At 36.2% G+C, this 16,544-nt stretch overlaps 1 protein-coding gene across 26 annotated transcripts in view; it reads left to right on the forward strand.

Annotated features, from left to right (window-relative positions):
• Positions 1-16,544, forward strand: part of ZNF644 (zinc finger protein 644) — a 101,690-nt gene that overhangs the window by 28,504 nt on the left and 56,642 nt on the right. For 23 of the 26 annotated variants that reach the window (XM_043878543.1, XM_043878557.1, XM_043878544.1 and 20 more), the window contains one exon: positions 6,081-6,141. The exons of 2 other annotated variants lie outside the window; for them this stretch is intronic. In XM_043878543.1, the coding sequence (XP_043734478.1) occupies positions 6,098-6,141 (44 nt within the window). In that variant the 5' untranslated portion in view covers positions 6,081-6,097. Of the gene's footprint in view, positions 1-1,668; positions 1,688-6,080; positions 6,142-16,544 lie in introns of those variants that run through there. One more of the 26 variants, XM_043878540.1, reaches the window with a different exon arrangement.

Raw genomic sequence — 16,544 nt, forward strand, 5'->3', positions numbered from 1 at the left:
TTTATTTTTTAATGTTGTGTTAGGTAAAGATCCAACTTCATTCTTTTGCATGTTTTGATCCAGTTTTCCCAGCATTATTTGTTGAAGAGACATCCTTTCCCTGTTGTGTAGTATTGACATCATTATCAAAAATCATTTGACCACACATGCATGGGTTTATTTCTGGACTCATTCTTCTCTTTTTTTGGTTTGTATGTCTGAATTTATGTCAGTCCCACACTGTCTTGCTTACTGTTGCTTTGTAATATGTTTTGAAATGAGAAAGTGTGAGAGTTAATATGTTGAAACACAACTGATATTTGTGTGTTGTTTTTATATCCTGCAAAACTGCTGAGACCATTTACTAGCTTTAACATTTTTAAAGAATCTTCAAGATTTTCTATGTAAAGATCATGTTATCAGCAAATGGGTGACTTTACTTCCTTGTTTCTATTGTGTGCCTTTTATTTTAATTTTTTCCTGTCTGATTGCTCTGGTTTGTACTTCGAGTACTGTGTTGAATAGAAGTAGCAAGTGTGGGCATCCTTACCTTCTTTTTGCTCTCAAAGAAAAAGCTTTCAATCTTTGACTAGAGTATGATATTAATGGTGGACTTTTCTCATGTGACTTTTACTGTGTTGAAAAGTAAAACACAGTTTTACTTCTGTTACTAGTTTACTGCATGTTTCTACATGAAATGATTTTGAGTTTTGTCAAAAATTTTTTTTCCATCAATTGAGATGGTCACATGGTTTCTGTCCTTCCTTCTATTAATGTGATGCATTTCATCAATTGATTTTTGTCTGTTGAACCATCCTTGCCTTCCAGGAGTAAATCCAATTTGGTCATGGTGAATATCATTCAGTTTGCTGGTGTTTTGTTGAGGCGTTTGGCAAATACTCATATATGTCTGTAGTTTTCTTGTTGTGTCTTTGTCTTTGGTATCAGCATAATGCTGACCTCATTAACCTTAATGAGAATGAGTTTGCATATGTTCTTTTGTGTTCAGTTTTTGAGAAGAGTTTGAGGAGAATTCTTGCTTAAATAGTTGGTAGAATTACTTAGTGAAATCACCTGGTTCTTCATTTCTTCATTGAGAGGGTTTTGATTATTGCATCAGTCTCCTTACCTAGTTATAGATCTGTTCAGATTTTTTAGTGCTTCATGATTTGGTCATCATAGATTGTGTTTTTATTGGTATATAATTGTTCATAGTAATCTCATAATTCTTTGACATTCATTGTAATGTCCCCTCTTTTATTTATCATTTTGTTTGAATAATCTCTCTTATTTTCTTAGTCTAAATAAGAATTTGTCAGTTTTGTTGATTTAAAACTCATTTTTCCTCCTATTTCTGTTCTTTATCACTGCTTTATTATTATTTCTTTCCTTTTACTAACTTTTGGTTTAGTTCTTATTTAAGTATAAAGTTAAGCTGATGATTTAAGATCTTCTTTTTTTAATGTGAGCATATAAACTTTCCTCTTAGTACTGCCGTCACTGTATCCCATTAGTTTTGGTATATTGTGTTTTCAAAATATTTTCTAAATTCCCTTGTGATTTCTTCTCCGACCCATTGGTTGTTTAAGAGTTAGTTGTTTTGTTTGCTGTATTTATGGATCTTCTTATTTTCCTTTTGCTGTTGATTTTTCGTTTCATTCCAGTGTGGTGAGAGAAGATAGTTGGCATGAATTCAGTCTTAAATTTGGTAAGACTTGTTTTGTGGCCTACCTTACATATATTTTTGCTGTTATCTGCATTTAGGGTTTCATTCTGAAGCCATTTCTAATTTGTCAGTGTTTAATTTTCTAAAATATATTCATGCCTTTTCTGTACACTGAAAATATTTGAAAAATGAAGACATTACTTATTAGAAATTTTAGATTTATAGAAAATTTGAATAGAAAGTATAGAGTTCCCACTCTACCCTTCCTCCCCCTTGGACACTTTGTTTTCTCTATTATTAACAACTTACTTTAATATGGTACAATTGTTACAATTGGTGAACCAATATCATTACATCATTATTAACTAAAGATCATAGTTTATTCAGATTTTCTTAGTTTTTAACCTAATGTTATTTTTCTTTTTCAGGATCCCACTCAGGATACTGCATTACATTTAGTTGTCATTTCTCATTAGACTTTTTAAAACTGTATTTTCAATGACTTTCTCAGTTTTGAGGAGTATTGGTTAGGTATATTATAGGATTCTCCTCTATCAAAATTTGTCTGATGTTTTTCTCATGGTTAGAGTGGGATTGTGGGCTTTAGGGAGGATATATTTGAGATTTTAGTTTGCAGCTTTCTCTTAAAATGTACTTTATGAGATAAAACCAGCTCTGTCAGTTACTTAAGTATTTTTTCTGTATCCCCTTCCAGTATTTGCCTAAAGAATATCCTAATTATATTATACTTTAGGTATGGATTTAAAGGGAACTTTCTGTCTAGTGTTAGTCACTCATCCCTGTCTGACTCTTTGTGACCTCAGGGACTATAGCCCACTGAGCTCCCCTGTCCCTGGAATTCTCCAGGCAAGAATACTGGAGTGGGTTGCCATGACCTTGTCTAGGGGATCCTCCCAACCCAGGGGTCATATGCAGGTTTCCTGCGTTGCAGGCAGATTCTTTACCATTTGAGCCACCAGGGAAGCCTACCTCCTATCAAACTTCTTTATAAGATACTCCCTTTAAACAAGATAGTGTTTATAGTGGCCTGGTTTGTCTCTTTGAGGAACAAATACAATTAAAAGTGGGTTTTTCCCAGACTGAAATTAAACTGCTAAACTGTTAAAGTATCAGCCTGCCGATGTAAGAGACATGGGTTCAATCCCTGGGTTGGGAAGATCCCCTTGGAGAAGGGAATGGCTGTCCACTCCAGTATTCTTGCCTGGATGATCGCATGGACAGAGGACCCTGGTGGGCTACAGTCCATGGGGTTGCAAAGTGTCAGACACGACTGAGTGACTAGCACACAAATTCAAAAAATTAGTTACTGTGTGTAGTATTTGTATGTGCTTTTGTGCAAACATGCATATTTTTTTGTATTAGTTGGTTAGGGCTACTGTAATAAAAGACGACAGACTAGGTGACTTAAACTACATAAATTTATTGTCTCACAAGTCTAGAGGCTAAAAGTCCAAGATTTGAATGTTAGGTTTGGTTTCCCCTGAGGCCTCTCTCCTTGCAGATGTCAGTCTTCTCACTGTGTCTTCACAGGGCCTTTCCTCTGTGCCTATATCCCTGGTATCTCTCTCTTGTTAATTAATGTAAGAACACCAGTCATGTTGGGTTAGGGCCCCATCCTTATGACCCTGTTTAACCTTTATTACCTCCTTATAGGCCCTGTCTCCAAATATAAATTGTATTGGGAGTTAGAGCTTCAACATACAAATTTTATAGGGACACAGTTCAGTTTGTAACAAGTTTTATATAGTGCTTCTGATTTATCTCCCAGAGAACTTGCCATCTTCAGTATGTTTATTTCCTAGGCTGCTCTCACAGATTACCACAAACTAGATTGCTTGAAATAACAGAAATTTAATTCTGTCAGTTCTGAATGCCAGAAGTCTGAAATCAGTATCACTGGGCAGAAGTCAAGGTGTCATCAGTGATGTTCTCTGTATAGGAGAATCTGTTCCTTTCCTTGTCCCAATTCCTGGCTATGGCTGCAGTTTTCAAGGCCAGCGTTTTCTAATCTCTCTGCCCTGACTTCACCTTCTCTGTGTGTCGTCAAATTTTTCCATGTCTCCCACTTTGTAAGTGATTGCATTTAGGGCCAATGTAGATAATCCAGGATAGTCTCTCCATCTCAAAATCTTTAACGTAAATCACACCTGCAAAGACATTTTTTTCCCTCTTGCCATATAAAATAAACTTCACAGATTTGAGGGAGTAGGATGTGGGTATCTTTTACAGGACCGTTTTTTATCCTATCATACTGAGCATTTCATAGTAGTTTTCTGATGTTGTCAGTTTGATTTATGATTTAGTTTGTAATAGGTCTCTAGATAGTTTTGGGTAGGTGAAGGCTGGTGGCAATGCGTGGCAGAATATTTTCATCTCTTCTAAACATTATGCGAGAAACTGAAGGTCTGTGTTCTCAGTGGGTGGTCCAAGAAGTATCACCATTAGCATGAACTTAGGAACTTCAGAAATCCAAAATGGTCAGCTGGACTTCCCTTGTGGCTCAGCTGGTAAAGAATCTGCCAGCAATGCAGGGTTCAATTCCTGTGTTGGGAAGATTCCCCTGGAGAAGGGAAAGGCTACCCACTCCAGTATTCTGGCCTGGAGAGTTCCTTGGACTGTATAGAGTCCATGGGGTCACAAAGAGTTCATCAGACAGGACTGAGTGACTTTCACTTTGACAATCTTAGACTTGCTAAATAAGGAATTCTGAGAGTAGAGCCTAGCCATATTTGCATAATAAGCCTTCTGGGTGATTCCTACGTACATTGAAGTTTGAGAACCACTTTTCTAGACTGTAGACATTATTAATGTTAAAACCATATTCACCTTCCTCTCCAATATTTTTTCTGCTTAATGCTAACACTTAAATTAGTCTAGCATTATTGTCCACAAACTGTTTTCTGTAGAGATAGAAACATGTAGTGCCAAATCTTAGTACTGTTCCTCAGTGAAATTAATTCATTTACTCAATAAAAGTTTGCACTGGGCTCATTCTTGTTAGTTGTATGTTTACTTAGATGTAGTCCTTTTATAAAGTAACATTATTGACATCCAGAAATGATAGGAATTTTTTCTCTAGTCTTTAAACATGTGAATTAAATTCATTAGACTGAATTTTACTTTCCTATCTTCTGTATCCTATGTACATGTGGGGATACAATGTAAAATATCTAATCTTTCATTTTTCCTACACTACATTGTTAGGCTTTTATTATGTTTTATCCAGTGAAAGTGCTGAAGTGAGGTAAATTATTATGCTCAATGTGTCCACAGTGTAGCTTAGAAAACCCTCAAGTAAACAGTTTATATAGAGCTATCACTAGTTGCTATTTGAGAAATCACTAGTTGTAATTGAGAAACACAGCTTTACATAGTTGAAGAAATTAAAGAAAGATCTGCCAGGGTGACTAAATATCAAAAAACTAGTATAAAGATGTTAGCAAGGTTAAGGAGAAATAAAAAGTAAGTATAGTTCACCATGCGAAAAGGCTGAGAGAGAGCTTAGGGGCTCTTCTGGGAGTTGAAGGGGTTTAGTAGAAACATGAAGTGAGGAAGAGAGTAAAGATTGGAGAGATAGATGAGACTCAGGTCACTGATGAGTACTGTGAAGGACTTGAGGCATAGATGTGATTCTTCAGGGTAGTCATTGGAAAATGATTACTTGCAGCGTTTGGGACGGATAAATTCGGTGGATAGGGAGTCTAGAAACACAAGTTACAGTAATCTAGGTGAGAACATTAGTAGCTGCGGTGGCGCTGTTTTTTGAAAATAAAAATTCAGAGGAGTAACAAGCTGATTTTCAGGAAGGGCAAAAGCTGAAGTGTAGAATTCAGAGTAGGATATATTAAAGTTTTAGAATTTGTGAAGTGTGATAAAATTAGGGGTAGGTGGATTTTTGACAAGTAAATTTTCAGTGGAGTTAGGCTGAAGGTGTCATTATTACTGGATTGAAGGTTAAATTGAGGAAGTAAGAGAGTATCAATATTCACTATTCTCTACAATAATCTTCCCTGGCATTTAGTAAATATTTAATCAATGTTAGCCATTATTATGGCTACTATTAATATATACTTTTATGACATCTCTTTTTTTTTACAACTTTTTGGTGTATTTTTGGCATATATGTAATATTAGATAAGCATTGACATAGAAGTGTGTGTTTTATTCAGAAATATTTTAATTCTTGCTATTTGCCACACTATTAATATTAATGGAAACAAGAGCACTAAGAAGTTTGTTTTTTGTTTGAATAGATAATTATTCCTCAAGTAAAGGTAGCTGGCAATAGTTTCTTGAAAGTTACTGTAACAATTTAATTTATGGTTTTTAATTTAAAAAATAGTATATCATAGATATATTTATTCATACCTGAAGCAGAAAAACTAAATGATTGCCTTTACATGTATTCTTTCAGGTTTGATTTAATTTCGAATGAGATTGTTCTTGCAGCGAGATGTTAATAAGACAAAATCTAGGTAAGTAGAAGATGACTTTGTTAAATATTACAAATCAAAATAGGAATAATACAAAAATTTATGTTTAAAAAGCATACCTCCAAATCCAAAGCAATGAGTCTTTAAATAAAATTTTGAAATACAAAGAAAACAACTTTTTGATACACTTGGTCCATTTGATTTGATGGAAGTAAAAACACTGCTGTCAAATAGTAGAACTACATTCTTAATTTTCCTCCTTTTATGCTGTGATTAACTTAAGTATGCGGTTTCCAGTGACCCTTAAACATGTTTGAAAATCAAGTTGATATTTGGTTTAGCTACTTGGAATCCAGCTCAATAAGAGATTTGCTTAGATTTCTGCAGTGTTTCCTTCTTAAAACTTCTTGAGTCATCTTTGCTTTCGTGAAATTTACTTTCTTATTCCCATTAACAAAACACTTCCACAGTTATTTAAATTTGTCAAATTATGACTTTTTACAGTAATATGTTCAGAGTTATAAATGATTGTTTTAATATTTTTTGTATTTCTACTGAATGACTTCTGGTTTAGCATTCATATTTATTTTAATTTTTTAAGACTGTTGACTTCAGAAAATTGAATTGTGATCATGTACTTCTCGTCTGATATGTGAAAGATTGCTTTTTTAATAATATAAATTGAGATGTTAAAAGGATACATTTACTAATCTGTTGGTAAGTGAACATGGCTTCAGGATATAAACAGATGAAAAAGAATACTTTGATTACATTAAAATTAACTCCGGTCTTTCTGAATCTAACTAGATGTTTCAGCTGTCAAAGCCGTGCTGACCTCAGTGGTTTAAAAAAGCCTGGGATGAGAAGTGCTGTTGAGTAATGTGCAGTGAGATGGTATATTCTCAAGTAGTGGTTTAGTCATAGTTTGAAGGGACGTTTCCATTTTATTGGTATTATGCTGTAATAATAGTGGTGATTTGGAGAATACTTACTATATCGGGTGCTTCTCCTGCCTTATTAGTCTTTACAGTACATCTTATAAGGTAGATACTGATGTCTAGAAAATTTTTATCTTTTGGTTAATAATGAACTATTTCCTTTTTTTTTAAAGAAACTATTTTCACAGCACTTATTATAAGGAACACTTGCCTATATATCTTTCTGAAGCTAGTTGAATACACTGTCTACTAGGGTGTTTATTCTGATTTCTTGAGAAGGCAATGGCACCCCACTCCAGTGGGTGCCTGGAAAATCCCATGGATGGAGGAGCCTGGTAGGCTGCGATCCATGGGGTTGCTAAGAGTCCGACACAACTGAGTGACTTCACTTTCGCTTTTCACTTTCATGCATTGGAGAAGGAAATGGCAACCCACTCTAGTGTTCTTGCTCGGAGAGTCCCAGGGACAAGGGAGCCTGATGAGTTATTGTCTATAGGGTCGCACAGAGTCGGACACGACTGAAGTGACTTAGCAGCAGCAGCATTCTGATTTCTTTCAAGTTAGATATTGCTCATGGGATGACACTGGTTTTAACTTACTCTGGTTTTGTGTGTGCTCAGTTGCTCAGTCATGTTGACTATTTGTGGTTCCAGAGACTGTAGCCCATCAGGCGCCTCTGTCCATGAAGTTTTCCAGCAAGAGTATTGGAGTAGGTTGACATTTTCTCCTCCAGAGGATCTTCCTCACCCAGGGACTGAATCCAAGTCTCCTGTGTCTCCTGCATTGGCAGGCGGATTCTTTACCACTGCACCACCATTATAGTCCAGCACAATTACATATGCATTTTCTTTTTTGTTGAGGTATAATATACATTTTTATTTGATTAAGTATGGTAAAATGTGGAAAATTTAAAGTGTAGAGCTAAATAAGGTTTTTACATGTATAACCACTGTGTAATTTAAGATGTAGAACACTGTCATTGTCTCAGAAAGTTCCTCGTGCTCTTTGCTTTCCAATCCAGTAGCCTTTCCCCCATGGTGAGCATCTTTCTAAATTCTGTCAACATAGCCTAGTTGTGCCTGTTTTTGAACTTTATGTACATAGAATTATATAATATATACTCCTGTATCTGGCTGTTTTCATTCAACACAAGTGTTTCTGAGTTTCATCCATGTTGTTGTTTTAGTAGTTTATTATGTTTATTGCTGAGTAATATTCTATTGTGTTAACACAAATTTAGGTTTTCTCTATGATTTTGTTTCTTGTATTCTCCGTGTCTCTGACCTCACCTGCCAACTTTCTGCATTGCTTTCTTTCCACTAGTTGTCTCCTTCTTTGTCCCCCGTCACCTGCACAGTAAAGTGTGAACTCGTAGCATGTTATATCATTACCTCATTGCAGCTTTTCTAGAATTATCTGAATAAGCATGATGTTTATGTTCTTAGTTTTAGTTCCATGTATATGTTGTCATTCTTCTCCCACCCTCTTGTCTCCCCAACTGCCAATATATTTTCTCCTGGTTGTCAGCTTATCTCTTGAAATAGTTCATCTCAAGCATCATCTTGTCCTTTGAGCCAGACCTGTCCATTCCACAGTAGTCTGTTTTCTTTACTAGACTGTGAATTCTTTGAGGGTATATACCATCTATATCTTATTTATCTTAGTAGCACAGTGTCAGAATGCTATGTGAACTTAGTGATTTATTACACACAGAACAGCCAGTAGAGTTCTCTCTCTAATAAATAGGGGTTCAGAGTACTGGCTGGAATGGGATGAGGGCATTGCACTTCAGTTGCTGTTAGACTGTAAGAAGGAGCCAATGAAGGCAACCCAAAGATAGGCAGTTTGGAAAGAGAAGTAAAATATCCTCCTGGTCTTCTTTCAGTCCAGTTGCAATAAAATGGCTAATAATGTTCTTAGTCCAGATGTTAAGGAATATTGAGTGTCATCGTTGGTTTTGATTATTCTTTCCAAATAAAGGCATTAATCCATGTTATGGAAATTGGAGTGTTTGCTACTAATATTTTCTTTGTGAGTTTCCCCTAGGTAGACTAATACATAGAAATCCTGATCACATCTTTAAGAAGTGAAGAAAACTTTTCTCATGTTCCTGAGGGTAAAAAACTACTGGAGAGGAGGAAAAAAATTGAATCATAGTCTGGAATTGTAATAACATTATTGATTCCTGTGACTTAGGAAGCTTGTTATTTGCTGAGAAGTATTTTTAAAGATTTTGTCTTATCAATATATTTGGTAATTTATATAAACATTTTACTTTCTTAAGAAATAAAACTTAAAAAAAATTTAAAGCATTTTGCATTAGTTTTCTTAATTGAGGTTTGAAGTTGGGCTAGTTGGGTTGGCTATCATAGTCACCTGGGGGGTTATTATGCCTGAAGCTTTATTGCCTTCTAGCAAGTCCAAAGGAAGGAGAGGTTCTCCCCCACTGGGATCAATTTGTTGCCTTCTCTTTCTGCAGCTTCTGCCATTAAGTTTGAACACAGAGTTGGGCATTGACCCCATCTCATGCTGTTCCTTCTGTCTCCTTACCTGTAAGGATTTTTCTTAGACACAGATTCTTATTGAATATAGAACCTTGGCTGTTTCTTTTATTTCATCCTGGATGTGAAGTATGTTTAGTTCTCTTATTGATAAAAGTTTACTCTTGAGATTGCTTGATTTATGTGTCTCTAGAGGTTTTAGACCAGCTTTTCTTCTCAGAGGCTGATAGGTATACCTCAGTTTCAGACTCTTCCTCTTCATTTTGTACTTCAATATTTAACACAGCCAGATAGTGCTAAACTTTTTCATTTTGCATAATTCTTGAATCCAGGGATTTAAAGTTCTTTATGGACATCTCATATCAACTTTATTTCTGTAACTAACCTTTCTGTGCTTCCTTCTTTAGTAGCACTGTAGATGTGCTTCCCATTGTTGTACTATGAAAAAGAAAACTTTTTAATTAATAAAATTGTTCCTCATTCTAAATAAGATTGCACAATATACATTAGACCTTTTCCAAATATATTGCCAAGTAACATTTAGTATTTTCAGAGCTTTATTTTGTACATAAAATCCACATTTACTTATATGTGTGAGCAAATAGTACAGAAATGCTTAAAATAAGAAGTTAAACTCTCCTCTCACTCAGCACCATACTCCCCATACTCAAAATGGCTGGTATGTATTCTCCATTGTTTTCTGACTGTTTACTGATACATCTTGGACAGTTTTTCATATATGCATTACCTGAGCTATTTTATTGAGGGTCTTACAGATCACTTTATTTATTTTATTTTTTTTTTTACCATTTTTTTTTTTATTAGTTGGAAGCTAATTACTTCACAGCATTTCAGTGGGTTTTGTCATACATTGATATGAATCAGCCATAGAGTTACACGTATTCCCCATCCCGATCCCCCCTCCCACCTCCCTCTCCACCCGATTCCTCTGGGTCTTCCCAGTGCACCAGGCCCGAGCACTTGTCTCATGCATCCCACCTGGGCTGGTGATCTGTTTCACCATAGATAATATACATGTTGTTCTTTCGAAACATCCCACCCTCACCTTCTCCCACAGAGTTCAAAAGTCTGTTCTGTACTTCTGTGTCTCTTTTTCTGTTTTGCATATAGGGTTATCGTTACCATCTTTCTAAATTCCATATATATGTGTTGGTATGCTGTAATGTTCTTTATCTTTCTGGCTTGCTTCACTCTGTATAAAGGGCTCCAGTTTCATCCATCTCATTAGAACTGATTCAAATGAATTCTTTTTAACGGCTGAGTAATATTCCATGGTGTATATGTACCACAGCTTCCTTATCCATTCATCTGCTGATGGGCATCTAGGTTGCTTCCATGTCCTGGCTATTATAACAGTGCTGCGATGAACATTGGGGTGCACATGTCTCTTTCAGATCTGGTTTCCTCAGTGTGTATGCCCAGAAGTGGTATTGCTGGGTCATATGGCAGTTCTATTTCCAGTTTTTTAAGAAATCTCCACACTGTTTTCCATAGTGGCTATACTAGTTTGCATTCCCACCAACAGTGTAAGAGGGTTCCCTTTTCTCCACACCCTCTCCAGCATTTATTGCTTGTAGACTTTTGGATAGCAGCCATCCTGACTGGCGTGTAATGGTACCTCATTGTGGTTTTGATTTGCATTTCTCTTAATAATGAGTGATGTTGAGCATCTTTTCATGTGTTTGTTAGCCATCTGTATGTCTTCTTTGGAGAAATGTCTGTTTAGTTCTTTGGCCCATTTATTGATTGGGTCATTTATTTTTCTGGAATTGAGCTGCAGGAGTTGTTTGTATATTTTTGAGATTAATCCTTTGTTTCTTCATTTGCTATTATTTTCTCCCAATCTGAGGGCTGTCTTTTCACCTTACTTATAGTTTCCTTTGTAGTGCAAAAGCTTTTAAGTTTCATTAGGTCCCATTTGTTTAGTTTTGCTTTTATTTCCAATATTCTGGGAGGTAGGTCATAGAGGATCTTGCTGTGATTTATGTCAGAGAGTGTTTTGCCTATGTTCTCCTCTAGGAGTTTTATAGTTTCTGGTCTTACATTTAGATCTTTAATCCATTTTGAATTTATTTTTGTGTATGGTGTTAGAAAGTGTTCTAGTTTCATTCTTTTACAAGTGGTTGACCAGTTTTCCCAGCACCACTTGTTAAAGAGGTTGTCTTTTTTCCATTGTATAAAGAATTTGGATTAGCAGACTCCTATTCAAGGAGTTTTAAGTATGAGGAAGTGCTGTGGTCAGATCTGGGTTTTTGAAATGTGGAGAATTAAAATGGAGAACAAATTAGTGAAGAAACTAGATTGGAATCAGGATGACCAGTTTGTAGGGGGAGGCTGCTGGCCTGTCTTTAGAGTGGTGGTAATGGAAGAGATGTAATTCGATTTGACAGAGATTTAGATGAGAAAATAGGTCAACTTTGGTGTTTAGCTGTAATGAAATTTTGGTGGTAGGAGAGTAAGGAAAGAGTTGAGGATAATATCCATGTTTCTGGCCTGGCAGTAGTACAGTAATTAGATAGGAACTGTGGAGAAGAAGCAGGTTTATCGAGAACAAGAGTGAAATTTTAGCTATATTGAGCTTGAAGAGCATTAAGTAGCTCAAGACATTTGAGTGGAAATGTCATGTGGCAGTTAGTTACAAATGGCCTATAACTTAAAGGAGATCTGAGAGTCATCAGCATTAAATCTTCATAATATCTCTCAAATTAATTTTTTATTTTGATATCTCTTTGTAAGATAGCTCTGCAAAGCATCTTTGTGAAATAATTCAGTTGACCTAAAATTTTTTGAAAATGACTTGCTCTGTTTAAATTTATAAGCTGCTATTTTTATTAGAAATTCTGGTCTGTGCTTATTCTTAATTAAACAAGATTTAATATCATTAATGAACAATTAATCATACTGTTGACTGCCATAGTCTTACCAAAGATACTTGAACAGCCTAAGGATATATTATATTAAACATGTTAAATCTTGGGTTTCCATTAATAGTGTCTAATACATAAATGCGAGTTCTGATATTTTATGATGTAAGTAGGTATTTTCCTGCCTATGTAACAGTTTAGGTTAAAATGGTCATGAAATCTTTAGCTTAATTGTGATTCAGCAAATTGTTAAGAAAAAAGGTATATGTCACAATAGTACTTTGCCGACTTGGTTCACCATTGTATACTCACTGTCTGGAACAGCTCTTAGCACAGAGGAACTCAATAAATGTTTGTTGAATAATCAATTAGTGTTGTATGTAACATTCTTACTCCAGACGTTAAGGAAGACTCCCTTTAACATATCTCATAGGGCAGATCTAACAGTGATGAACTTTCTCAGTTTTTAATCTTGAATTGTTTTACCTCCTCTTTCAATTTTGAAGTATAATTTTGCTGGGGATAGAATTCTTGATTGACAAGTATTTTCTTTCAGCACTTCGTAAATATCATGTCATTGCTTTCTGGCCTCCATAGTTTCTGATGAGGAATTACCTTCTAATCTTCATATAGACCTCTTGTATATGACCCCTGCCTCTCCATTGCTGCTTTTATTATTCATGCCTTCTCTTTTAATTTTGACAGTATTATATTAATATGACTTTGTCTTGATCTCTGTATTTATCCTGTTTGGATTTTGTTGAGTTTCTTGTTTGATTAAATTCATCGCTTCTCAGGTTTTGTATGTTTATGGCCATTAATTTTTGAAATATTCTTTCTGCCTCTTGTCTCATCTACTTCTTTATCTCTCATTATAAATGTGTTGGTACACTTAGTAGTGTCCACAGGTCTCTTAACCACAGTTCATTCCTCTTTATTCTTTTTTCTACTTCTCAGACTGCATAATTTCAGTTGACCTACTTTCACAGTCACTGAATGTTTCTTCTGCTTGCTCAAATATACTTTTGAAAGCCCACTAGTGCATTTTTCAATTTAATTATTGTTTAGTCCTAGAATTTTGGTTTAGTTCCTTTTTTTTTTTGCTGCAGAAATCTTTATTGTTTCCATTTGGTCCAAGGCTTGAGAAAGGGCGTCAGGGTGTTAAAATGTTGCCTAATGGCTGCAGAGAGGGCCTTCAGGCAGCCCTGATAGGAGGGAAGCTCCTCAGAGGCCACTGGGCTCTAAATGCTTCTAGTCCTGCTTGAGGGTGAGCCTTTTGAAGAGATATTCACCCAACCCAGCCTGGGGACCAGCCAGCCTGCAGAGGTTGGTCAAGGGGTTGCCCATCTTGATGAGTTTCACCTCCTCATCCAGGAAGTGGTTCTCCAGGAAGTCACCGATGTGGGAGTTTGCGCGGGCAGAACCCAGGCCACGCAGATGCAAAAGGGCCTCATTCAGGTTATTTTCTGTGAGAGGGGTGGCTTCCATAGCGTCCTGGGTTTTACCCCACTTATTTTAAGACGGCTTCTGCAAGTCCAGAAAGAGGGCGCAACTGCCATGCTGGTTTTACCTTTTCAAGAGATGCTCCATGCACTCCCGCTTCTCCTTGGCCAATTTGTGAAAAATGTGGCCCACACCCTTCAGAGCCATATCCTCGCAGTTGAAATAGAAGCCCAGAGAGAGGTAATTTTAGGAGGCTCACAGATGCATGTTGACCAGGCAATTGAAGGCAGACTCCACCTCAGTGAAATAATTCTGATGAATCTGGGAACTCTTGGTTGATTGGCAATAAGGAGTTAAGCTCAAAAAATGGTGGCTGGTCATGGTGATCGTGGACAGCTTCTGAAGGTTACACATGGAGAAAAGGTTGGAGGGTGGTCAGAGGCTGGTGCACAGGAGCATCCCTGGGTCTGTTCTGTCCAAGCACTGTTGAAACGACTGCCAAGTGCACTTCCTGTTTAGTTCCTTTTCATAAGTATTTATTTTATTTATTTCTCTTTATTGATATTCTCTATATTGACACACTGTTCTCCTGGTTTCCTTTAGTTCTTTCACCATGATTTCTTTTATCTTTTTGAGCATGTTTACAACTGCCAATTTAAAAACTTTGTCCAATAAGTTCCTTCATAAACAATTTCTGTTGATTTTTTTCCCTCTGAATGGGACATACTTTCTTGTTTCTTTAATATGCCTTGTAATTTTTTTCTTGAAAGTTGGACTTTTGAAATAATATAATGTAGTAGCTCTAGAAATCAGGTTCCTTTCTCTCATGGCTTCTTGTCATTACTTAATTTGGTTTATATCATTTCTCTAAAATTTTTAACAGTATTTTTGTCATGTGTCTCTGAAGTCACTGTTCCTTTAGTTTGTGGTCACCTGCTGGCCCAAAAAATTTCCTTAAAACGCCTAGAACCAAGAAAAGGGAAAAAAGTAAAATAGAGAAAAAAATGTAAGAAGATAAAACTTTTTCCAGTTATTGCAGATTGACTTTATTTTTAGATTCTTCTCCAGTTCTTAGCCATGTTACTTATAACTCTGCATTAGCCTTCACTTCCTGCTCCTATTGAGCTTGAAGATTAGCTAGAGGTGGAAGCTTAGGTCTTTTCTGAACTAGCATTCTGCTGTAGGCATTGGCGTGAGTTTCTGGATTCCCAGTTTTATACACAGACTTTTCACAGCCCTCTTCACCAATGTATTTCTTTTCAGCTTTTCCTCCCAATCTTTCTAACATCCTCTGATTTGCTGCTTTTCTATTTTGAGGCATTTTTGAGTTAGATGAAACAAAGATGGACATTTCTTCAGTCTTTTATCCAACTTTTAGACTGGCCAAAGCAAATACACATACTCTTTTGGAACAAAGTCTGCTCTGTTCTTTGGAGAACCAGGTCCTCAGAACAGTAATGCTGAGTAATGTCTTTTTTACTTTCACTGTGCAAGAGGTTGGAAATAAGCTAAGTTAAAATGTCACAAAGCTCACCTACCATTTTTTTTAAGTTTTTAGTCATTTTTATTCTAAATTTTAAATTTATAATTGATTTTAATTTTAAATTAAAATCCTAATTTAAAAATCAATTGATCAGTTGAAACTGACTCACAAATAAATATCATGAGTTTGAGGAGCCATTATTTTATCTTTGTCATCATAAAGATAGATATTTGGGAGCATTGTTTTTTTCGTGTAATAGAATTCTGGATATGTCTCTAAGCTAGACGAGGATGTACTGCAGGTTCATAGAGCTGACTTACAGTATCAGATATGCTCCAACTGTGCTTGTCCGCTCAGTTGTGTCCAACTCTGCGACCCCATGGACTATAACCCACCAGGCTCCTCTGTCCATGGGGTTTTCCAGGCAAGAATACTTGAGTAGGTTGCCATTTCCGTCTTCATCTCCTACCATTTTAAAATTGGTTTTTCTTGATTCAACATTCACTTTGTTGCTTCAGTCCATCTACTGTTTTCCAGAGTTTGGAAAAAGTTGTTTCTGACAGTTTGGGTTTTTTATTTATTATTTTTTCCTTCTGATCTTTGAAAGGACAGGCCCTTGAATTTTCTTACTGTGTTCATCAGAGTTCTCCAGAGAAGCAGAACAAGTAGAGAGAGAGAGTGTGTGTGTGTGTGTGTGTGTGTGTGTGTGTGTGTGTGTAAAGAGATTTATTTCAAGAAATTAGCTCATTTGAAAATGAGGCTGGAAGTCCAAAGTCTATAAGGTAGGCTAGCAGGCTGGACACCCAGGGAAGCGCTGATAGTACGATTCAAATCTGAAGACTTTCAGACTAAAGACTTGGGAAAGAGCAGGTGTTGGAGCTCAAGTCTCAAGGCCGTATGGTGTAGAATTCCCTAGTGCTCAAGGGAGTCAGTTTTTCATTCTGTCCAGGCCTTCACCCGATTAGATTAGACCCACTCACATTATGGAAGATAATCTGTTCAGAGTATAGCAATTTAAATGTGAATTTCATATATAAAACCTTCACTGAAATTTCCTGAATGATGTTTGACCACATATTTGGATACTCTGGTCCAGCCATGTTGACATAAAATTAGCCATCACTCCATTTTAACTAACACCCTGCAATTGATCTGTGTGTGTCTTATCTTGTATTCTGTGACCTCACTGTTCTCA

This window comes from Cervus elaphus, chromosome 20 (genome assembly GCF_910594005.1).
Source record: "Cervus elaphus chromosome 20, mCerEla1.1, whole genome shotgun sequence".
Taxonomy (NCBI): domain Eukaryota; kingdom Metazoa; phylum Chordata; class Mammalia; order Artiodactyla; family Cervidae; genus Cervus; species Cervus elaphus.